The following is a 26,416-nucleotide window of genomic DNA, read 5'->3' on the forward strand; positions in this document are numbered from 1 at the left end:
AACTAATTATAGAGTGGACATACGCAAAATATGCAGTTCTAGTACACCGGCTACTACACACTGAATTTATAATCCTAAGTGCATAGCATGCTGAAGCTATTTGCTTTCCAAGTACCGCAGTGTGCTTGGTCCAATTTAGTTGAGAGTCGACATGCATGCCTAAAAATTTTGTTGATGGTACACATTCTATGTGCTCGTCATTAACTTTTAGCTTGCTACTGTTCGGTTTTCTGTTTAAGTGGAAGCTAATACTGTTGGTTTTTTTTACATTTAGGGTTGATTTATTAGTCTCTATCCATTGGCATACATGCTTAAGTGTTTCCTCAGCTTTTTCATTGAGTGCACTTGGCGACTCAGCTTTGATTAGGATGTTACTGTCATCAGCAAACAGTACTGATTCACCATGTTTGACACTTTGTGGAAAATCGTTTATGTATATTAAAAAGAGGATTGGGCCCAATACACTTCCTTGGGGGACTCCTATGTTGATGTATTCTGGGTTGGAAAGGTGTGAAAAGGTGTGACTGGAGTTGGTTTGAGTGATCTCCACCTGTTGGACCCTGTTTTGCAGGTATGAATGAAACCACATGTTTGTTACTCCTCTTACTCCTAGTGCATTTAGTTTGTTTAGCAAAATTGTGTGGTCTACCGTGTCAAATGCTTTGGTCAAATCAAGGAAGATCCCTGTTATGTGGTCTCCTTTGTCTAGTGCTTCGAGGATAACATTTGAGAAGTGAGCTACAGCTGAATTTGTGCTTTTGCCAGCCCGGAAACCAAATTGCTCTTTACTCAGAAGATTGAACTTTGTTAAGTACCCCATGAGCCTGTTTTTCATTATGGTCTCTATGACTTTTGAAAAGGATGACAGTAATGAGATTGGTCTGTAGTTTTCTATGATTTCTGGGTCACCTTTCTTATATATAGGTAGGATTTTTGCATGCTTTAGTATTTCTGGGAAGCAACCCATGGAGAAGGATTCATTGATGATGTGCACTAATGGGTCTTTGATGTTGTCTATGCAGTCCTTCAGTAAGCACACAGGTATTTCATCTATGCCTGCTGAATTTTTACATTTTAGGTTACTCACAACATTGGATACTTCTTCTGCTGTGGTTGGTCGTAGCATCATTGTGTGTGCTATTTTGTTCAGAGTTTGTGATTGCTTTGTTTTGTTGAACTTCTGTTGCAGTCTGGTAGCTATGTTGCCAATCAAGATCAGTCAATCATCCAGACTGTTGCCCCTGCAACTACTGAAAAGGCTGCTGCCCCTCTTCAGGAACCACATTTTTATCCGGCCTTTCAACTGATACCCCTCCTTTGTAGTGTCATCTGAGGTAGGCTATCTGTATCGTTAAGGCACCAAGCCATCCCACTGATGGCAAGGTCCATGGTGCATGGGAATGAAATATCCTTAATAACCAGGGGAAAATATTGTTAGTAATCATACTTTTCCATTCATCACATGTTGTAACAGTGCCAACCTCCTACCCCCCCCCCCTCCCCACCACCACTCCCTCCCTCCCCCCCCCCCCTCTCTCTCTCTCTCTCTCTCTCTCTCTCTCTCTCTCTCTCTCTCTCTCTCTCTCTCTGTCTGGCTATTCTGTTATGAAGTGAGTGGAGTGATCATTTTCAGCTGGATTCCCAAAGTTTCTGAGAAGCTCCCTTTGTGTCATAGTTAACACACCTAGTACCATTATCCACACACATCATTTGTTCAATACAAGAGTGCTGAATTCACAGAATTTATGAATGGCATCAGATTTGTGACTGGGAAAATAAGCAGTCCTGTATCCAGATCAATCATCTTTAAATTTGACAAGAAAATTTGCACCGCCAACTGATTCAATTGACATAAGACTGCAGACATCCAATCAGCATTTGTGATTCACAGTTATTGCCGAAGAATAGAGCACTGCAAACTTCACTGTATATCAATGCCAATAAATGTACATTTTTGACAATGTCTGGAATTTACCATTGATTTTGCATAAACTAATTCATTGTAAATGGGCATTTATGATTTAGTTACTGTAGCACACATTGTAATTAACATACTGTGTTAAATCTAGTTTTCCCTTTCAACAGGAGTATATATTATCAACATTCATCATAAATTATACTCTATTTTTCAGTTTTCTAGTTACTATAACCTCAAAAAGTTTTAGGAAATTTGTAATTTTTACCACAGTGTTTTTTTCTGCCTTCATAGAAATCTAATTTTTTGTAATTGCTTCAGTTCTTATATGCCTAGACCTTGGAAAAAAAGTAGTAGAAGTGATCAACAAAACTACCCTCCAATATCCTTGACATTGATTTGTTGTATAAACTGGGAACAATTTCTGAGCTCAAGCATAATGAGCTATTTTAAACAAAATACCTCCTCCATGCCAACCAGCACAGATTCTGAAAACATCGATCGTGCGAAACCCAACTCACTCTTTTCACACACAACACACTGAAAGCTTTGGATCAAGGCAGTTAGATAGATGCAGTATTTCTCGATTTCCAAAAGGCATTTGACTCAAAACCAAATCTATGCTTATTATTAAAAGTATGATCTACATCTACATTTATATAGCTAATGTGCAAATCACACTGAGGCGCCTCATAAAGGTTTTATTTTTTTATTTGCTGTCTGTGTAACAATCAATTTTGGACACTATTGTAGATTTTAGGTTTCAAAACAATTCTCTGTTATTCCACTCTTGAACAGCGTAATGAAAAAAATGCACACCTATATCTGTAAGTGTGAGGTCTTATTTCCCTTATTTTATTATGATTATCCTTTCACCCAATGTCATCAGCATCAACAATATATTTTCTCATTTGGAGGAAAAAGTTGGTGATTGAAATTTTGTGAGAAGATCCTACTGCAGTCAGAAACGCCTTTGTTTTAATGATGTCCACTACAAATCCTGTATCATGTTATGATACTCTCTCTCCTACTTCTTGATCATGCAAAACATGCTGCCCTTCTTTGAACTTCCTTGATGTAATCCAGTGATCCTATCTAGTAAGGATCCCACATTACGCAGCAGTAATCCAAATGAGGATGGACAAGCATAGTGTAGGCATTTGTTGCATCTTCTAAGTGTTCTGCCAATACAATGTAGTCTTTGGTTCACCTTCCCTACAACATTTTCTATGGGTCCTTTCCAATTTAAGTTGTTCATAATTGTAACTCCTAGGTATTTAGTTGAATTTAGGGCCTTTAGAATTGGTTGATTAATCATGTAACTGAAGTTTAACAGATTCCTTTTAGCAATCACATGGATGACCACACACTTTTCATTTTTTGGAGTCAATTCCCAATTTTTGCATCACACAGATGTCTTATATAAATCATTTTGCTATTGATTTTGATCTTCAGATGACTTTACTAGATGATAAATGACAGCATCACCTGCAAACAACCTAATACGGCAGTTCAGATTCTCTCCTAAATCATTTATATAGATAAGGAATAACTGAGGGCCTGTAACATTATCTTGGGGAACACCACAAATCACTTCTGTTTTACTAAACAACTATCTGTCGATTACTACAAATTGTGATCTCTCTGACAGGAAATAATGAATCCAGTCACATAACTGAGATGATATTCCATAAGCTTGCAATTTGATTGCAAGTCGCTTGTGAAATAAGGGGTTGAAAGCCTTCTGGGAATCTAGAAATACAAAATCAATTTGAAATCCCTTGTTAATAGCACTCAACACACTGTATGAGTAAATAGCTGGTTGTATTTTACAAGAATAATATATTCTAAATCCGCATTGACTGTGTGCTGATAGACTGTCCTCTTCAAGGTAATTCATAATGTTCAAACACAATATGTGTTCCAAAATCCTGCTGCAGACTGACGCTAATGATATGGACCTGTAATTTAGTGAATTACTCCTACTGCCTTCCTTGAATATTGGTGTGACATGTGCAAGTTTCCAGTTTTTCAATAAGGATCTCTCGTTGAGGGGGCATATGATACACGCTTATTAAGTATGGAACTAGTACATCAGCATACTCTGAAAGGAACCTAATTGGTACACAAACTTGACCAGAAGACTTGCTTTTATGAAGTGATTTAAAAGTTGCTTCACCACTCCAAGAACACCTACTTTTAAGTTACTCATGTTGTCAACCGTTCTTGATTCAAATTCTGGAATATTTATTTCATTTTCTTTGGTGAAGGAATTTTGGAAGGCTATGCTCGGTAACTCTGTTTTAACAGCACTGTCGTCGATAGTATTTCCATTGATATCACGCAAAGAGGGCATTGATTGTGTCTTGCCCTCAGCATACTTTACATATGACCAGAATCTCTTTGGATTTTCTGTCAGGTTTCACTGTGAAAACTATTACAAGCATCTCCTAATGAAGTCTGAGCTAAATTTCAAACTTCTGTAAAAGATCATCAATCTTGGGGGGATTTGTTCTTTTAAATTTGGTATGCTTTTTTACATTGTTTCTGCAACAATTTTCTGGCCTATTTTTTGTACCTGGGGCTATCAGCTCCGTAATTTGTTAAATTATTTGGTATAAATCTCTGAATTGCTGCCGATATTATTTCTCTGAATTCAAGCCACAGCTGGTCTACACTTACATTATGAAGTAAGGAGTAGTAGCAAAATTTGTGAATGAAATGAGAATATATTGGTAGAGAGGACACAGCATGTTACCTTGGACTGTCATAAATAGGGGTAAATGTAACTTGCTGTTCGCACTGTATATCAGTGACTGTGCTGAGAGTATTAGTGTTACCCTCAGACTGTTATCTATAACAAAGTGCTGTCTGAAAGAAGCTACAAAGATAGTCGGTCAGACCTTGATAAACTTTCAAAGTTGTGTAAAGATTGCTAACTTCCTTTAAATGTCCAGAAATGTAAAATTGCACATTTCACAAAAAGAAAAAAATGTTGTATATTATGACTATAACATAGTTGGAGTCGACCAAATCATCCACCATTCACCTCCTCTTGCCACCACCTTCATATTGTGTGCCTATGTGAATGTGAAACTGAATTATCACGTATGTTCCATCATGGGAAAAGCAGGTGATAGATTTCAGTTTCTTGGTAGAATACTTGTGAAACACAATAAGTCTACAAACAAGATTTCTTACAAATCACTCATGCATCCCATCCTAGAATACTGCATGTAATTGTGACTCATATCAAGTAGGGCTAATGGAGGATATTGAATGTGTACAATGAATGGTTACAGATTTGCTTGATCCATGGGAGACTGTTGCAGAGATGCTGAAGAAACTGAACTACAAGACTCTTGAGTACAGACAAACTATCCTGAGAAAGCCTCCTTACAAGGTTTCTAGAACAGGCTTTAAATTATGACTTTAGGAATATAATGTAACATCCTACGCATCACTCCCATAGGGATCAAGACAACACAATAAGATTAATTACAGCATTTGAACAATCACTCTTCCCGCACTCCGAGATATACCCTCTGCCATGCACTTCATTGTGGTTTGCAGACTATAGATGTAGATGTACATGTAGATACATAAATTCACCTGTGTTTGTAGTTGTTGCTGAACTTAAGCTGATGCACCTTGCCTAGATGACAGGGTTCACAGAAAGATCTTGTTTTATTTCAGTAAGTCTTTCAACAATTGCCCTAGCTAACATTTGTTAGAGTACCCATGTACTGGTATGCCCCCGTTGTTCATGCAGCTGTTTCAAGTCATTCACTGCAGATGTTTACTTCATCACTTGTAAGAGTGTATTTATTTTGTCACAAAAAAAAACAGCAGTCATAAGCTTGAAAACCAACTTGAAAATATCTTTCAAAAAAATCACCCCCAGGGACGTGGAAAGCAAAACTCTGTTTCTAAAAAAGAAAACACCATCTGGGTAGGATAAAAACACTGACATCTGTAATCCAGAGAGTTTACAACATCATTCCACAACCACTGTCAGCAATCACAAATCAATCTTTTGAGCAGGGATTTTTGCAATATGCTGAGATAAAACACCTATTCAAAAAGGGATTGACAGAAGATGGGGAATACCGTCCTATCTCTCTTCTTCTGGTACTTTCTAAAATGTTCAAAAAGATTCCAACAAAACAAATTCAAAATTTTCTTACCGTAAATGAAATAATTTTTAAATACTAGTTCAGATTCCAACAAGGAAAAGGCACTGTAAATGCAGTCAATCAGTTTACTCAAAAGACACGCTCCTCGTTAGATAAGGGTAGAAAAGTCACAGGAATATTCTGTGATCTGACAAAAGCTTTTGCAGTGAACCACTCTTTACTCAAATGTATATCGCATATATACTGAATCAGAGACACTGCTTTAACTCATACTTGACAGACAGAAAACAAAGAACAATAACTTCAAAGTCAAGAAATTACTCCTAAAACTGGAAAATAACTGGCCGAGGAGTTCTGTAAATTTTGAGATTGGGTCCCTGCAAGTTCCTTTCTTACATAAATGACATAAAGAAAAAAGAATTACATGCAAGAAGTTTGAACAGCTTCCAAATGCCGTATTGATGTTGAAACTGTCGTTCCACTATTGTTATTTTGTAATAAAACCTGGCATAGTTGAAATAAAGTAGTCACTTTTTTTGTATATATATAATAATTAAAATTCCTTCAGGTGGCTTCAGTTGTCTAATATAAGTATGATTCCAATAGTGCCGATTGTTGGATGCAGAAGTTCCGCTGTTCACCGTGTCTGTCTCAATTTGGGTGTTTCTAATACCATTTTTCTTTCTGGATGTGCTTGCTTGCTGCTACTTGATATAAAAAGTAATACGAAAAACTCATAAGTTCATCATTCACTTTCGATTTATTTCACAGTGAAGTACAACTTTGTTCCACGACTGCATCTCAACCGTCCACAGCCGACTCTACAAGTGACAAAGAATGACTCTAGCTTCAAAGATATTCCACACGACACCCAAACTTCCGCTTGTAATAAGTCTCTTTGATATTGTTCGTCATATCCACCAATATCAATCAATATATTGCAATTTTTAAACATAATAGTAAATTAGCATAAAAAATAAGTAGATTATAATTTATAAAAATTCCGACAAAAATATAAGAGAAAAAACATTCACCACTTCGCCCACTAAATTCGGTATCGATAACTTCAGTTGAAAATAATACATCTCCCAGATCCATTACAATGTGATGGAGGAAGGAACTGATTTCACAAGTGTTCTTTGTCAGATAGTAAGAGAGGAAGTTCAGAAGGCACTTGGACTGCACAGCGAGCAAAAAACTGAGATGCTTTAAGAGGTCATAATGGAAGAAATGGAACAGACATTGAACCCAATCTCCTGCCTTCATTTCCCTTTAAATTGGTGAAAAAGTCAAGACCCAGGCGAAGTTACATTCCTACAATACCACATGGGGAACCTGTTTGGGCACCAAGGAAGATTGTGGTTGGAGGACCCAGTATAACCAATCAGTATGTTTCCACTGCGAACGACCGGGATATGTGGTGTGCTATTGTCAAGAAAGGCAGCAAATACTTGATGATGCCTGCACCAGAAGATCAATCGTAGCCAACGCCAACTCCGTGACGACGAAGATGAACAAGAAGATGTGGGGGCAGGACGACGTAGGTCACCATCGCCGCAAGCTAGCTGCTGGAGAGGATGGTCTCCAACACTTCGATCAAGGTCTCCATTGCTGTTTAGAAGCTCCAGCTGATCACCTAGCCTCCGCAATCTGGAAAATTAAAGGGTGCAACCTTTCTTGGAAGTGAGGCGGCCGAAGAGAAAAATCCTCTGCCGTCTATCACTACAAAAATGATAGGAAACTACATCTATATCCTCATGGATGGCCGACCAGCCCAAGCTCTTGTGGACTCTGGAGCACCATATTCAGTTATTTAGGAGGAGTACCGTTGTTAGTTGCAGAAACCATATTCATCGATAACAAAACATCTCTGCTGATGGTGGCTAATGGGAAATATGTAAAACCTACAGAAAGATGTGTCATTCGTGTGGGTATAGGTGGCCATACACAGCCCTTAGAATTCAGTGTCTTACAAGAGTGTAGTCATGACGTCATTCTCAGATGGGACTTTTTGAAAGCTTCTCAGGCAATTATAGATTGTGGTCGCTCGAAGATTATGTTAGACGAGATGAGATACTGCAGACAGGAATATGTGCATCAGAGTGCGTGGAAAGTATGTGTGCTGGATGAAGTGATCATTCCTGCAGTCAGCACTACAAAGGGTACTGTCATGTGTCATACCATGCATCACTCGATGGATCTTGTAGTGAAATGTAAGGGAAGCATACAACCGAAGAATAACTTGGTCATTCCAGCCTCCGTTGTCTCGTTTAAGAACAGATTCAGTGAACTGTGGATAGTTAACTGTCACCGAAAACCGCAAATCCTTCCAAGATGCATATGCATAGCAAACGCTCAGCCGTTAATTGCAGAACAGCTGAGCGTCATAGAAACCTCCCATGCCGAGTCTGTGAACGAAATTGACGCTACCACTACGAAACAAGATCTTCTAGCTCAATTATCGCCAGATCCCACCAAGGAACAACAGAAGAAGCTACTTGCCATTCTTCAATAGTTCTCTGAATGCTTCAATCCGCAGGTGAGGAGCAAATTAGACAAATCGATGGTGAAGCACTGGATTAGTACTGGAGACCATCAACCTATAAGCCACAGACCATACCATGTGTCAGCAACAGAATGTCAAATAATTCGCAACGAGGTAGAGAAAATGAAGAAGAACGACATCATTCAGCCTCCACAGAGCCCATGGTCATCCCCAGTGGTTCTCGTCAGGAAGAAGGATGGTAATTGGTGCTTTTGTGTTGATTACAGGAAGCTTAATAAGATAACTAGAAATGATGTTAACCCCCTTCCACGAATTGACGATACACTAGATTGTCTGAAGGGGGATAAGTTTTTCTCAACCATGGACATATACTTGGGATACTAACAAATCGAAGTAGATGAGAGAACTGCATTCATCATCCCTGAGGGCCTGTATGAGTTTAAGGTAATGTCGTTTGTTTTGTGTAATGCACCAGCAACTTTTGAATGGATGATGGATAATCTTCTATGTTACCTGAACTGGACGAGGTGTCTTGTTATTTAGATGACATAATAGTGTTCTCAGATACATTTGATGAAAATATAAAAAGACTGAGAGCTGTTCTTAAGTGTCTTCAACAAGACGGACTGAATCTTAATCCAAGAAAGTGTCTCTTTGGAGCAAAAGAAATCAAAATACTTGGACACATTGTGTTAAATGAAGGTGAGCAGCACGACCCAGAAAAGGTGAGATCTGTAACGGAATTTCCTGTTCCTGTTAGAGATGTGAGAAGCTTCCTCAGATTATGTTCTTATTACCGTTGTTTTACGAAAGACTTTTGTATCAAAGCTAGGCCACTCGAAGAGTTGTTAAAAGCCGGTGCTAAATTTATCTGAGGTGGTGCTCAACCAGATTCTTTTGATGTGCTGCGAAATCTCTGATGACTGACACTGTACTTGGTCTGTATGATGAGAGAGCACCTACAGAACTAGACACAGATGGCAGTGGGTATGGGACATGTGCTGGGTGCAATTTTCGGACGGAAAAGGGAAGGTTATAGCCTATGCTTCTAGAACACTTACAAAAGCCAAGAGAAACTACTCAACTACAGAAAGAGAATGTCTTGCTGTGATTTGGGCCATGTACAAATTTTGGCAGTATCTCTATGGAAGGCCATTCACAGTTGTTACAGACCATCATTCAGTTTGTTGGTTGACAGGTCTTAAGGATCCAACAGGATGACTCACCAGGTGGGCACTACGTCTTCAAGAGTATGACATTACCATAGTGCACAAAAGTGGAAGAAAACATCAAGATGCCAACTGTCTCTCAAGAAACCCTGTGCAAGACCATCAAGACTTTGATGAAGATTGTGACTGTCTCGCCACAATCCAGGATCTCCCTGCTGAGCAGAAGGACGCCAAGATGTCTCAAAATTACCCTTGCCTTAAACCGGTCAGAGCATGTGAAAGGACAATTTAAGGTAGATAATGGATCATTTTTCAAGTAAAACTTTGATTCGTTTGGAAAGAGGTGGCTACCAGTCATTCCTTAACACATGCGCTTAGATGTTCTACAGAAATTCCATGACGTACCTGAAGCCATACATTTAGGATTTATTAAGACATATGATAGGATCCGCAAGAGATTTTCCTGGCCAGGTTTATTTAGGAGTGTCTGTCACTATGTGTCACACTGCCGAGAGTGCCAGAGGAGAAAGGCAGTTGAAACCACCTGGCCGACTCATACCAATTCCACCAGCTGAAATGCCTTTCCAGCATGTTGGGATTGACCTCCTCGGGCGATTTCCAGCATCTGTTAGTGGCAATAGATAGATTATTGTTTGCAGTGATTATCTGACATGCTATGCCAGATATGTATGGGCATGAGGCGACTACGACAATGGACACTGTGTTTCCGTTACATCCTGTTGACATGAACGATGACTACATCGGCCAGGTGTTAACCAGAGCTGAGGAAGCTCGGCAGTTAGCTCGACTCCACATGCTGCAGACTCAAGAAAATGATCGCCAAAGGTATGACATGAGCCACCATCCTGTTGTCTGCCAGCCTGGTGATCTCATCTGGATCTTCACTCCTGTCCAGAAGGTTGGTCTCTCTGAGAAGCTCCTCAGGCACTACTTTGGACCTTGTAAGATTGTAAGACAGTTGTCTGATGTTACTTATGAAGTTGAAGATTTCGACCCCGACACAAGACAATGAAAGATCAGAGATACAGTCCACATCCTTCGAATGAAGCCCTATAAGGATCCTGCAGCTCAGGGTAAATTCTAAGTTCCAACAACAGGCAACAATCGGAAAGATGACGAAGAGCATAGCGGCAAAGGAGGTTCTAAGAATATCACTGGCAGGGTGAACATCAGTCATCGGGAGTCAGAGTATGCAGGACCAATGAATCATTCCTGGACTAGGATGCCATAACTCTGAGACACAGTTCTGTTAAGAAGGGAGCAATGTCGCAGAACAAACTGAGTAGCACTGTCAGTGTGGTATAGCAGTTATGATACTAGACTGTTGCATGGAGGGTCGTGAGTTCAAAACTCACCTGAATTGTAAAATTTTAATTTCTATATTCGGTTCGAGTATGCCCTATAAGTATCCACAAATGTCAAGAATCATTGAACTGGAGTGTTCTGTAAATGTATATATGCCGTATGTGTTATGGCCGGAGGCAGTTCGCTCCGCGCTCTTGTATGTGCAAGTGCATAATAAACCTTCGTTAAGTGAAGTTAGTGTTCGCCATTCATCTAATTACACCTTCTTATACGTGGCAATATAATAAGATTCATTATAAATGTTGAAGTACGAAGATATTTGTAAACATGATATGTTAATGAAAGCTTGTGCTGTGAGAAGCTGTGATTTAAAGGAAGTATTGAACGAAGCGTCTTGTGGCACTATGATTGACTTGGGTGAGTGGTTGTCTTCAATGAAATGAAAAGCTGGAACATGGAGACAATGGTAATGAAGGAGTGGAGGCTTGAATGAGGGAGGGATAGAAGGAGAAGAAGGATATGTGGCAGACAATCTTTGACCAGGAACAGGAAGAGATAGCTTACATTACAAATAGGTGCACAGAATGAAGGTGGTGGACAAGTGGAGGTGAATGGAGTACAGGGGGAAAGTTCTGATTAAACAGTGTGATTGCAGATACATCTCTGCAAATATCTAAATGAAGGAGAGGAGAAAGATAGAGCAGGAAATGAAGTGGAAATAGGAACTGATGAATATTCAAGACAGAGACTTGAGAATGATTTCTAGAGCTTCTATTTTCATCAGCAAATTTCACATATGACCCTGTGATTCATTCAGCCCTTTCCTTACCAGTCCTGTAACTGCTATGTCATATCACATCAGAGGCAGGGCCATATGCAAAAAGAATTTATCTCCTATACAGTCTCCACAGCAAACACCATATGGCTTTCTATATGGTCACAACTGCTACACATCTGTCTAGTGATTTGAATGGCCATCTCCAAATCACAGGCAAGGGCAAGTTTTACTGTCTAATGACAGCAGAAAATGAACCAAGAGGAGGGTCTGAGTCAGAGGCTCAGATGGTTCTGCAATTGTATAGGCTGCAAATTCCTTGACTTGCACCATAGAATGGTGGGGTATCAGGTTCCTTAATAAATCAGTGTTCCATTACACCCACGAGGCAGCTACACAGGCAGCCATCACCTTCCTGTATTCTCCCAGAAGCAGCCTGACACCTTTCTCCCCCTCCACCTTGCTATCCTCCCCTGCCCCTGCCAAAGCTTCCTCCTTACCCCCAACACCCACAGATTGCTTTTCCCATCAAGCAACGTTGGTGTATACAGTCTGGCATCAGTGGCCAGACACAGTGGTCAAGCGCGCATACGTGTGCGTGTGCGTGTGTGTGTGTGTGTGTGTGTGTGTGTGTGTGTGTGTGTGTGTGTGTGTGTGTGTGTTTTCTATGTGAGAAGAAGGTCTTTTGGCCAAAAGTTCTATCGTGTAGCAGTCTTTTTGTTCTGACTGACTGCAACCAATCTGTCCTTTTCATAATATATCTGCTATTCCATCCTGGATGTTCTGTTGTTTCAGAATTGGTTCCTTTCACCAACCCGGCAAAACAAAACAGTTGCTGAAAGGTTCAAAGAAAGATTAAGTATTGTCTCAAATAGGTACCCCACTCACACACTTATTATTGGCAATGACTTCAATTTATCCTCAATATGTTGATGAAAATACATGTTCCACGCCGGCAGCAGGTATAAAACATTGACCAAAATTGTAGTAAGTGCTTCCTCCAAAATTTATTTTGAGCAGTTAGTTCATGAGTACACTCAAAGTGTATATGGCCATGAAAACATACTTGATTTCTTAGCAACAAATAACCCAGGCATTAAGATGGATATTCGGATTAGTGCCTACAAGCTCATCTTGTTGTTGTTATTGTGGTCTTCAGTCCTGAGACTGGTTTGATGCAGCTCTCCGTGCTACTCTATCCTGTGCAAGCTTCTTCATCTCCCAGTACTTACTGCAACCTACATCCTTCTGAATCTGTTTAGTGTATTCATCTCTTGGTCTCCCTCTACGATTTTTACCCTCCACACTGCCCTACATTGCTAAATTTGTGATCCCTTGATGCCTTAGAACATGTCCTACCAACCGGTCCCTTCTTCTTGTCAAGTTGTACCCCAAACTCCTCCCCAATTCTATTCAATACCTCCTCATTAGTTATGTGATCTACCCATCTAATCTTCAGCATTCTTCTGTAGCACCACATTTCAAAATCTTCTATCCTCTTCTTGTCCAAACTATTTATCGTCCATGTTTCACTTCCATACATGGCTACACTCCATACAAATACTTTCAGAAACGCCTTCCTGACATTTAAATCTATACTCGATGTTAACAAATTTCTCTTCTTCAGAAACGCTTTCCTTGCCATTTCCAGTCTACATTTTATATCCTCTCTACTTCGACCATCATCAGTTATTTTGCTCCCCAAATAGCAAAACTCCTTTACTACTTTAAGTGTCTCATTTCCTAATCTAATTCCCTCAGCATCACCCGACTTAATTCGACTACATTCCATTATACTCATTTTGCTTTTGTTGATGTTCATCTTATACCCTCCTTTCAAGACACTGTCCATTCCATTCAACTGCTCTTCCAAGTCCTTTGCTGTCTCTGACAGAATTACAATGTCATCGGCAAACCTCAAAGTTTTTATTTCTTCTCCATGGATTTTAATACCTACTTCGAATTTTTCTTTTGTTTCCTTTACTGCTTGCTCAATATACAGATTGAATAACATCAGGGAGAGGCTACAATCCTGTTTCACTCCCTTCCCAACCAATGCTTCCCTTCCATGCCCCTCGACTCTTATAACTGTACAAATTGAAAATAGCCTTTCGCTCCCTGTATTTTACCCCTGCCACCTTTAGAATTTGAAAGAGAGTATTCCAGTCAACATTGTCAAAAGCTTTCTCTAAGTCTACAAATGCTAGAAACGTAGATTTGCCTTTCCTTAATCTATTTTCTAAGATAAGTAGTAGGGTGAGTATTGCCTCACATGTTTCAGCATTTCTACGGAATCCAACCTGATCTTCCCAGAGGTTGGTTTCTTTTTTCCATTCGTCTGTAAAGAATTCGCGTTAGTATTTTGCAGCTGTGACATATTAAACTCATAGTTCGGTAATTTTCACATCTGTTAACATCTGCTTTCTTTGGAATTGGAATTATTATATTCTTCTTGAAGTCTGAGGGTATTTTGCCTGTCTCATACACATCTTGCTCACCAGATGGTAGAGTTTTGTCAGGACTGGCTCTCCCAAGGCCATCAGTAGTTCCAATGGAATGTTGTCTATTCCTGGGGCCTTGTTTCAACTCAAGTCTTTCAATGCTCTGTCAAACTCTTCACGCAGTATCGTTACTCCTTCCACCTTCCTGCTTGCCCTTCTTTGCATAGAACTGGGTTTCCATCTGAGCTCTTGATATCCATGCAAGTGGCTTTCTTTTTTCCAAAGGTCTCTTTAATTTTCGTGTAGGCAGTATCTATCTTACCCCTAGTGAGATAAGCCTCTACACCTTTACATTTGTCCTCTAGCCAGCCCTGCTTAGCCATTTTGCACTTCCTGTCAATCTCATTTTTGAGACATTTGTATTCCTTTTTGTCTGCTTCATTTACTGCATTTTTATATTTTCTCCTTTCATCAATTAAATTCAATATTTCTTCTGTTACCCAAGGATTTCTAGTAGCCCTCGTCTTTTTACCTACTTGATCCTCCGCTGCCTTCACTACTTTATGCCTCAGAGCTACCCATTCTTCTTCTACTGTATTTCTTTTCCCCATTCCTGTTAATCGTGCCCTTATGCTCTCCCTGAAACTCTGTACAACATCTGGTTCAGTCAGTTTATCCAAGTCCCATCTCCTTAAATTCCCACCTTTTTGCAGTTTCTTCAGTTTTAATCTACAGGTCATAACCAATAGATTGTGGTCAGAGTCCACATCTGCCCCTGGAAATGTCTTACAATTTAAAACCTAGTTCCTAAATCTCTGTCTTACCATTACATAATCTATCTGATACCTTAGTGAAACTGAATCCTGTGACATCCAAATTTACCACAAATAAGTTCAAAATGTATCTACTTAAAAAATAAGATAAAAATCAGCTTGATGCCTTCCTAAAAAAAAAAAAAAAAAAAAAAAAAAAAAAAAAAAAAAAAGTCTTCCTTCCTTCCAAAACAATTATGTAAGCACAGACCTGAGATGGCTTAAATTTAAAGAAACAGTATTGACAGCAACTGAATGATTTATACCAAATAAATTAATAAGAGATAGAACTGATCCCCCATGGTACATGCAGGTCACAACACTGTTCAGAAGCAACAAAAGAAATGCAAAATTCTCAAAACTGGCAAAGTATTAAAGAAGCTCAAAATTTAGTGCAGATTTAAATACGAGATGCTTTTAACAGTTTCAACAATGAAACTATGTCTCAAAATCTGGCACAAAATTCAAAGAGATTTTAGCCATATGTAAAGTATACCAGCAGCAACACACAATCAGTACCTCCGCTGTGCGACAGTAAAGGTAATGTCACTGATGAAAGTGCCAGGGGGGGAGTTAGTAAATAAGCTTTTTGAAGTTTCTCCACCGAGGAAGACAAAGCAAATATTCCAGAATATAAATCAAGAACTGCTGCCAACTTAGAAGCAGATATCCTCAATGTAGTGAAGCAACTCTCATCACTTAATAACAGCGAGTTTTCTGGTGCAGACTGTACACCAAATACATTCCTTTCAGACCACACTGATTTAATAGCCCCATACTTCACAATCACATGCAACCATTTACTCATCGAAAGACCCATGACTGGTATGTTGCATAGGTCACATCAATACTCAAGACGGGAAGAATTACCTCAAAGAAAATGACCTATTAACACACAGTCAGCACAGATTCTAAAAATACCGTTCAAACAATGGCTTCTAATAAAATCATCCCATTATGGAGCATCATCATAGCTCTGTGACTGGATTCCTGGTTTCCTATCAGAAAGGTCACAGTTTGTTGTAACTGACAGAAAGTCATGGAGAAAAGCAGGAAAGCAATCTGGGGCTCCCCAAGGAATCTGGCAGCCCTCTGCTGTCCCTAATCTGTATAAATGATTCAGGAGACAATCTGAGCAGCCCCCTTAGGTTGTTTGCAGATGATCAGTCATTTACAATCTAGTTAAGTCATCAGAAAAGCAAAACCAATTGCAAAATGATTTAGACACGATATCTAAGATTGCAAAAACTAACAACTAACACTAAGTAATGAAATGTGTGAGGCTATCCATACAAGTTCTAAGAAGAATCCATTAAATTTCAGTTACATGATAAATCATAAAAATCTAAAGGCTGTCAATTCAACTAAATACCTCAAGATAACAATTGTGAACAACTTAAATTGAAAAATTCACATAAATAACAGTGTGGGGATGGCAAACCAAAGACTGTGTTCTATTGGTGGAACACAAGATACAACAAATCCAAAAAGACACTGCCTACACAACACTTGTTCGTCCTCTGCTACAGTTCAGTATGTGACCCTTACCAGATAGGGAGGATGTCTAGAAAGTTCAAGGGGGCAGCTCATTTTGTACTGTCATGGGGAGGGAGAGTCACGGATACGATATGCAAGTTGCTGTGATAATCATTAAAAGAAAGGCATTTTTCAATGCAGTGAGACCTTTTCACAAATTTTCAATCTCCAACTTTCTCCTCTGAAAGTAAAAAATATTTTGTTAACACACACCTACAAAGGGGAACTGATAATGATAATAAAATAAGAAAAATCAGAGCATGCACAGAGAGATCTAAGTGTTAATTTTCTGCACCATGTTCAAGAGTGGAATGGTGAAGAAATAGTGTGAAAGTGCCAGGCACTTAACTCTGAATTGCAGAATAGCAATGCTTAGGCAGATGGACTGCTTCATAATCTGTATATCTTTCTTCATATATTCTATTCTTAAAAATTGGTAACAACTTCTACAATGCAGTCAACAACATTCATTAGTGCTGAAACACTGTCTCAGCTGAACTGGTATGTGGAAGGAAATTGTATGTTTCCCTCCCAAAGGAAGAAGAATAACAATTTACACAGCTGTTTAGAAAAACAGTGGAAAATCATTACGGTTTCATCACAATGTCACCCAATTTCTTCTAAATGTTTGTCCTAATATTCAAACCATTAAAAAATAAAAAAAACCGACAACAGAATTAATGTACAATTTACAAAAATTACTTACAACATGCCTGAAAGTTGATAATTGCTCCTCTAGTTTGAATATGTCCTGAGCTTGGTCAACAAATCCTATTTGTTTGGCTAGTTCACACAGACATCTGTAAGTAAAACACAATGATTTTATATATTGAAAAAAGCCAGTAACTAAAATAAGTTTAAAATGTTATGTATTAATGCAAAAAAACAGTGAAAAATTTAATACAATGTTAATGCAAAGATATTTCACAGTTACAGAAATCCTGCCTGTTCCACGTAATCTAGTCTCATTCCTATCAAAAATGTTAAATCTTGAATTTGTAATCTGTGTGATCACCAGCAAGCTGTCATTCAGAATGCATAGCTGTAGACAAAATGTTTTCAACAGCAACATCCAATATCATAGTGTCAAGTATGCTGTGAAAATTAACAGCACAAACTATACCACCAATTTATCCATGCTGGACATCCAGATCTACCACCCCAGAAACAAAAAATCTGCATTCCAGAGATGCGAACTTGCTCGCCGATACAAACTGAACTCTTACCTTACACCTGGACTTCACGTATGCTGGTCTCCACAGTATTTGTCCTCCCTCCTCTTCACCATTTATAATTTGCAATGTCATTATTTCTCTTCCACAATACCTACGTCTCTCTCATTACTTCATTCCAGTTTGTCTTTGTATATTGAACTATTTTCATTATTCTACTTTTTCCTCCTCTTCCCACTTCTAACTTTTTCCTCCTGTATGACCCTTCTTCAACCATTATTTTTTTTTAATTCACTTTTCTTTTGTTTAGATTTGCACCTTTATTTCTATCCAATTTATTACAAAGTTCTATCCTGCTGTTCATTGACTGAAGGAAACAGAAAGATTACCAAATCAGCTGTGGACTGCAAAATATTTTATGGTCAGTATCGGATAACTGACTTATCTCTATGTGGCAGAGAAAGTTATTTTCACATATTAAATGAGCTTTCCAATTTTGAAGAAAACAAGGTATTGAAACAAATACAGATATACTGTGGTTTGGAAAGTTGATGTGCACTAGACTATGGTCTACAGATGTAGATTACATTGGACGTTCAAAACAAAGTTGGCAGAATACAAGTTGGTAGAACTGTTTTTCAAAAAATTCAACTGTCATTTTTAATCTATTCTATTGTTGTCTAGCATTTAATGGTTTGGTTCAGTTGAGAAAAGTTACTGAATGTGATATGTAGCATTTATATGTTCAATTATTGTAAATTATGGGGCTTTCAACTACGGAATCTATTTTACTTGGTGAACATTGGTTTAAGAAGGAGATACATGGACTTAGCGCAGGAGGTGTTTTCTGAAAAATTTCCAGAAAAAGCTGTACCTCATTGTAATGCAGTTCATCAACTTCTTCTGAAATTTTGAGAGAAATGTTCAGTGTTAGATGCCAAACGAACTAGAAGACCACCTAAACAAAAGGAAGAGAAGCTGCTAGATATTTCTGATTCTATGTTGCAGTGCCCAGGAAAATCATTACACAAGAAAAAGATGCCACATTTGTAACCACACATAAAGTAGTTAGACAAACCCTGAAATTCTTTACGAATAAAGTGACAGCAGTGCGAGAACTGAAAGATGTGGTCATGAAAAGCGAATCTGTTATTGTAAATGGTTTACATCTTTTACTGAGAGGAGTACCACTGATAGTTTTGATGTCATCTCGCATGCAGACAAGGCCTGGTTTCACCTCTCTGGTCATGTTAACACATAAAACACACGATTATGGTCAATGCAGAATTCTTGTTCTGTACTTGGAGTGCCACTGCATGATCATAAAATTGGTGTGTTTTGAAGAAACCATACGAAGTGAACAATAATGTTCAATGATTCGTAATTTCATAAACCAGCTAAAGCAAGCCTGGCCAACACTTGTGCTTCGGAATGCACTCACACTCTGTGAGTGCAGTCAAGTCTCCTGAGCACTCCGGCGTCCCCCAGCACTGCACTATTCTGAGCAGCTGCAAGTGACATAGCTATATGCTGAAGGCTACAGACACAGGAAACTTAGGCAAACATGTTTGCAACACAGTGCAGCTACTTCTAAGAGGTGAATACAGCAGCTACTTTTATAAGCAGGAGTTTATCATGTGTGTCTATTTTCAACTTTTTTATTTTTCTGCCAAAGCAGTAACTTTTATTACTTGATTAAATAAACACATTATATAGTGCTAACATGGTAAAAAGAACTACAAAAAGCATTACACACAGGCATTTAACATTATGTTGTTAAGTATACAGATTTAGAATATGTAATATTTCTGGAACTACGGTTTGTGTTACAGTCAAATATATGCAGTTATACAGATTAAATTCTGTTAAACCGGAATGTCAGCAGGACTTCATTAATTTCATAAGAGGAGGAGAAAAATCAATGGCATACATTGTTGAACCAAACAATGAAATAACTTTAGCTGTTTGTCTGTGCAGTCGAGGATATTTCTAACGAGGTAACATTTTATAAAAGTCTTGTAAACTTATGAACTGGACAAATAGATCATTGAGTTGGGTGCTCCATTGTACACAAATCACATCAAGTCAGAAGTATGGGGAACATAAGCAGCAAGAATCAAAAGTGTTCTTACCAATAAATCAAAATCTGCCTTGCAGTTGCACAATGTGTTGGAATCTCTTCGAGCACTCGTGACAAAATATTTCAATTACTGAGCAAACCATGTCTAATCCACAAATGACTGCTTTGAATTATGGGAAATGTTTCATGTCAAACTTGAAGCCGATTTTTCCACAGGATTAATTTTTGTTTGATAGCATCAATATTGTCCACCCCATATGTTGCCAAATGATTCTCAGTCTTGCATTAATATACTTAATGAATTCAAATAATCTGTGATGCCTACAACAAAGATTTTGTCACCATTCTACCTACATTGGGTTCAGTTTTATTCCCTAATAGCTGCCATCAGTTCAGCCAGAATTTACCATTGTTTGTCAGGAAACAAGTGCATCGTATCATCTTTTTGGCTGGTGTTGTAATGACATTTGTATGTTTTTCCACCTCCTAACAGTGTGATGGCATATTAAGCCATTTGCTTGGCCTTTAAATGACACAAAAAAATAGGGCAATTCCTATTCGGAATTGAATGAGTGGCTTCTCTACTTATTATATTTTGGACAAGGGCACATACATATAACATAAATCTAATTTAACACAAATTAGTCATCAAACTGCTTGGTGTCTGACAGGGCAACTGTCCAACTCTAGCAGTGTCCACCTGCAGCCTTCATTGCTTGTCCTCCTTGGCCCTCAGCCCCACACACCACTGCACTGAGCGCACTAAGCAGGAGCACTCGAACTCATGGAGTGCTGTCTGAGCAAGCCTGAGCTAAAGTACAATTAAATCAACTATTCTTGGTCTCACAAAATGATGCTACTGTGCAAAAAGCTAACAAACAACTATATGCCTTTTTTGGGAATGTGTTATCTAAAAATACATATGGCCCTCTCGCTCTCCAGACCTTACCCCATCAGACTTTTTTCTTTGGAGAGCAGCACAATCTGCAGTATGTCGCAATTACCCATACACGGGTTCATGACTTAAAAACTGGAATAACTGCTTATGTGAGAACTATATCATTATAAAAACTGCAGAAAGTGTTTTCCAATAAAATTACACAGGTTGAGATTTGTATAGTCACTCATGGAATTCATTTCCAACATATGTTGTAGCTGCACAGCAACTTCTTGAACATCCTGTACATCATCAGAATATCCACGGGTGTCCTGTTGTTCTACAGTGTCCAACGGGCACAATATTTCGGCGATCATACATGTCGCCATCATCAGGTGAACTGACGGACTGAGCTCCTGTGAACGTGCCAGTACGGAGATCCGTACGCTATGGCTGCTCAGTTCCCCCTGACTGTCAACAAACATGTAACAAATCTGAACGGGATATTGTAAAAGGGTGGACGAGTAATGCAGGTTTCTGTTCTAGGCCAACAACTTTTCTTGTCATATATTGATGATCACCAGTAAAGATGACAGATTCTTTGTAAAACAAAATTGTATTTGTAGATGACACAAGCTGCACTGTGGATTGCAGTGTAAACAATTTCATAAGTAGAACAGTGGATAACACCGGTTATTGGCTTTTAAGAAATGGTTGGCAGCTAGCCACAAAAGTTTATAACACACAATGCTTCCATAAAATATCTAAGAGTATGTGTACAGAGCGATTTGAAGTGGAATAAGCACATAAAATTAATTGTGAATAAGGCAGATGCCAGACTGAGATTCATTGAAAGAATCCTCAGGAAATGTAGTCCATCAACAAATGCAGTAACTTACAAAACACTAATTCAACCAATACTCGAATATTACTCTTCAATATGGAATACATACCAGATAGAAGTGGTAGAGGAAATAGAGATGATACCAGTGAGAGCAGCATGCTTTGTTTCAGCTTCATTAAATAGTGTGAAGGTGTCGCAGAGATGCTGAGCCTGCTGCAGTGACAGACACTGCAGGAGATGTGTTGTGCATGATGGTATAGTGTACTGTTAAAGTTCCGAGAGCATATGTTCCTAGTAGAGCCAAGTATTACATTGCTTCCTTCTATCTATATCTTGCGAAAAGATCGTCACGATAAAATTAGAGATATTCAAGCCCACTTATAGGCTTACCAGCAGTCGCTCTTGCCATAAACAGACACGACTGGAACAGGAAAAAGGGTAAGTACACTGGCACACAAAGTATCCTCCGCCACACTGTAAGGTGGCTTGTGTAGAGTAGAAGTAGATTCTATGGATTTCTTTGTCAGTGTGAATCTGGCTGTTTGCGCCGTGGATTCTCAACTGAGAAACCTAGCACAATTGGCTGTGGCATTGGAGTGAGCATGGCTCCACATCCCTGTTGGTACCTTCTACAATCTCATTGACTATCTTCCTGCATGTTTCGAAGCAGTCCACACTGCAAAGTTCGTTTCCCCAGTCTTTTGACAGATGGTCACATTAATGTGACTGGAAAGTGTATATTAGTGTTATCTTAGTCTTATACAATAGCTGCTGTGGAGTAATAACATTTACCAGAATGAGATTTTCACTCTGCAGTGGAGTGTGCGCTGATATGAAACTTCCTGGCAGATTAAAACTGTGTGCCTGACCGAGGCTAGAAATCACGACCTTTGCCTTTCGCGGGCAAGTGCTATAACCATCTGAGCTACCAAAGCACGACTCATGCCCAGTCCTCACAGCTTTACTTCTGCCAGTATCTCGTCTCCTACCTTCCAAACTTTACAGAAGCTCTCCTGTGAACCTTGCAGAACTAGCACTCCTGAAAGAAAGGATACTGCGGATACATGGCTTAGCCACAGCCTGAGGGATGTTTTCAGAATTAGATTTTCACTCTGCAGCGGAGTGTGCACTGATATGAAACTTCCTGGCAGATTAAAACTGTGTGCCCAACCGAGACTCGAACTTGGGACCTTTGCCTTTTGCGGGCAAGTGCTCTAGCAGCTGTGAGGACGGGCGTGAGTCATGCTTCGGTAGCTCAGATGGTAGAGCACTTGCCTGCAAAAGGCAAAGGTCCCGAGTTCGAGTCTCGGTCGGGCACACAGTTTTATTCTGCCAGGAAGTTTCAATAACATTTACGTCTGTGTATGCATCTTTTACATCTATAGTGCATGTGTCACCTTACTTGTGTGACAGAGGGTGCTGCATGTATCACTGTCACTTCCCTCCTTGCATGTTACAAATGTGAATTGTGCAGGGAAGAACAATAGTTTGCAAGCCTCCGTGTGAACTTGACTCTCTCTTGAGATATATGTAGGATAAAGCAATATGTTGGTGACTCTTCTAGGAATTTTTAATGGTGAACCACGTCATGATGCTCAAAATTTCTCATGTAGCATCTACCACTGGAGTGAGGTGAAAATCTCTGTTTTGCATTCACACTTATGATATGGACACTTGACAAAACACACTGTTTGTCTTTGGATCTTCTCTATTTTCCCTATCAATTCTACCCGCTAAGGGTGTCAGACTATGGGCTTATTGGGGTCATTGCAAGCTGCCTTCTTTGTAGGTGGTATGCATTTCCTGAGGATTCTACCAATAAATCAGTCTGGCATCCGTTTTTCCTACACTTAGTTTATGTGGTGATTATATTTTAAATAACTCTGTACGCAAACTTCCAGATATTTAGTGGTTGTGGCTAATAGTGGTTATGGCTAAAGGAATTGATTGTTAGGCAATTGTGTAATCATACAAAAGTGGATCTTTCCATCTATTTATGTGCAATACATAACATTTGTTTATGGTTTATGTTATGGAACCAATACCTGCATCAGATGTTGAATGTTTGCTCATCTCTTGCATTCACTACAATTTTGCAGCTTCTCTTTATATAACTACATCATAGACAAAAGGGACCATAGTTTTATCAACATTATCCACTAAGTCTTTTATATAAATTGTAAACATTAATGATCCTATATAGAAATGGGAAATGTTTTATTAACTATTCAAATAATACTTCGTGAGTCATACCTGTTACCCCATTACTGGGCAAAACTCTATCAGATCAGTTTTTGCAAACTTTTATACATAAATACTTTACATTGAGTGATTAATTGAATAAAAAGTTGTTTTGAAAATTTTCAGTTTATTAGAACACAAACTATAGACCATCCCATTTTTGGGACATTGGCCAAATGTGCTATCCAAATACACAACCTTATTCTCCATGCACAATATTGTAAGAAACAACACAAACAATAAATAAAAAATGTTTCAATATTATTGAATGTCTATTCAGTATAAAATGAAGCAAAACACTTGTCGTGAACACCAACATTGCACCTATAACAAATTTTTGTTGTTTTTTCTTGCAGTAAGCACATCTCTTCTGTGTTGCCACAATGAAATGATTTCCTAGATCTGATCATACATCTGTGCTCACCCGTCCTCCCATCAATTTGCTTCCTTGTGGTCCTCTGCGTTTTGGTACTGCTCCTGTTTTCTTTGATAGGTAAAACATCACTATTCTCCGTCGGACATCCAAAACTGAGAGCTTCTCATTAGAGTTAGCAATTTGGTATGCACGCCATGTGTTTACTACGCAGATATCTATCACCTGTGTGAATAATGGCCACCACCATTTCTTTGACCTTATCCTCATCCTATAAAGTGATGTCTGCTTGTCCAGTAGCTCTACGCCACCCATATGGGCACATCAACAATAAATGATAGTGTAACATGCCATTGTCCCATTATTGGGAAGCATAAAATATGTCGATATTGCACTTACTTGAAAAATCTGAAGTTTACGTAATTTTACATGGACATCCATATGTTCCTAACAAACATGCCCAGACAACTAAATCACAGCTCATTGTTGTCCAGGAAATACCAGCAACCATACAGTGCTGCCAAGTGCGAGAACAAAAAATCGGCAAGTTTATAGTTTTCCTGACATGAAGTACTTCGAAAAAAGTTATTTATTTTACATTTATAGACATTATAGCAGTTAGTTAAACCTACAGGTTAAAAACTCCATTGCTTACACAGAAATAAGTAAAATATACGCGTCCCAAATTAGGGACAATGGCCAGTAATGGGTAAACCAAGTACTACATTCCGTGCTGGTCTTATCAAATTTTTAATGGAGTAGGATTCACCAGTTGAAAAGCCAATTTTCACCATTGCTTCATTTTTCCATTCACATGGAATATTTCACTATCCAATGATATTCAAAATACTTCTCCTTTATGAGCAGATACAAGCTTAAAAATTGCCAGCAAGGTAACTTGGTATGACAGAAGTTCTATGTGAGTTATGGGAATGGGACGTTTGTAGTATAATCAGCTCAACGAAGTGATTAGCTTTATTATATGAAAATAATACAATAACATTTTTTACTGAATTGATGACTGAACAAACCGCAACCAACTATTGTAACATTGTATAACTAGATACTTTGTAACGACAATTAATGAATTTTGTAAAAATGTTCTTGTGTCTGGTAAAGTAATATGCCACACAAATTAATATAACAACAGTCTAGTGTGGTAAATTTTATGCATGATAAATTACTAATGTGAACCTGTGTAAGCCTACAGTGTCATCCACTATCTTGGTGTCTGGTTACATAATTCACAGAATTAACAGCCCTATACAATGCTGGTATAAAAATGACAAGTACATACCTACGATTGGTTACTGGCACAAGGTTCTCGGAGTGCAGAGCTTCACATGTGACATGGGCACAGAATTGTGAATAATGCTCCTGAGTCTCCATATTGCATGTGTTCAGGAGTATAGCTAAACCCAGAGGTTTCAAAGAATTTAAATATTGCTTCCAAGTGTGATCATCAAATTGTAATCGAAAAGCACTGGTATGATCATGTGTGAGATCCAAAACTTCTGCAACTGTCTGCACATGAGTATCTGCAATGGAAAAGGTCACTTCACACATTTGTCTAAATATTTACTGAGATCTTGCAATAAATGTTATTAAAAGCACTTTAAATCTATAATGAAGTGCATATGTAATAATGACAATCTCATAACCATTAACAAAAAAGTAAAATTACAATTTCATTTTATCATCTCACAGATTCTACAATATTCAGAGCAGTAAATAGGTAACTTGATCTGTGCTCAAAAGCAAACAAATTGTTTATTCTCACATTCTGATCATTTTCTTATAATAGTTTCAGGTACATTTTTCAGTTCCAAATTTGTGTGTGTGTGTGTGTGTGTGTGTGTGTGTGTGTGTGTGTGTGTGTGTGTGTGTGTGTGTCCCAGCTCATGTTGCTTCAATATCAACAATAAGATTGCTAGTGACAGAGATCAGGGCACTTGACTCCCTTTTCAAAGGGAATCTTGAAAAATTCCATCTGCTACATCAGCTGAATTCAACTGCTTCATTCCCTATGTAACACCAGCAGAAAGATGCTCCTATTGGAGCACAAAAAGGCAAATATGCTCTTTTTAAAAAAAAAAGACTGAAAAGTGGAGTACCAGCCACCTCATTCTACCTCCCTCAGCACCTTTAAAAATTTTCCCAAAAATTCTGGTATCCAAACATATTCACACTCTTTTTTACAGGCAACTTTTCTC

General features: G+C 38.6%; 1 protein-coding gene across 8 annotated transcripts in view; it reads right to left on the reverse strand.

Moving 5' to 3' along the window:
• The window catches only part of LOC126334718 (transmembrane protein 94), a 461,078-nt gene that overhangs the window by 275,052 nt on the left and 159,610 nt on the right, over positions 1-26,416 (reverse strand). For all 8 annotated transcript variants that reach the window (XM_049997238.1, XM_049997237.1, XM_049997233.1 and 5 more), the window contains 2 exons: positions 25,501-25,741; positions 17,323-17,416 (listed from right to left, as the gene is read on the reverse strand). In XM_049997238.1, coding sequence (XP_049853195.1) covers positions 17,323-17,416; positions 25,501-25,741 — 335 coding nt within the window. The remainder of the gene's footprint in view (positions 1-17,322; positions 17,417-25,500; positions 25,742-26,416) is intronic.

Source organism: Schistocerca gregaria, chromosome 2 (genome assembly GCF_023897955.1).
Source record: "Schistocerca gregaria isolate iqSchGreg1 chromosome 2, iqSchGreg1.2, whole genome shotgun sequence".
Lineage (NCBI taxonomy): Eukaryota > Metazoa > Arthropoda > Insecta > Orthoptera > Acrididae > Schistocerca > Schistocerca gregaria.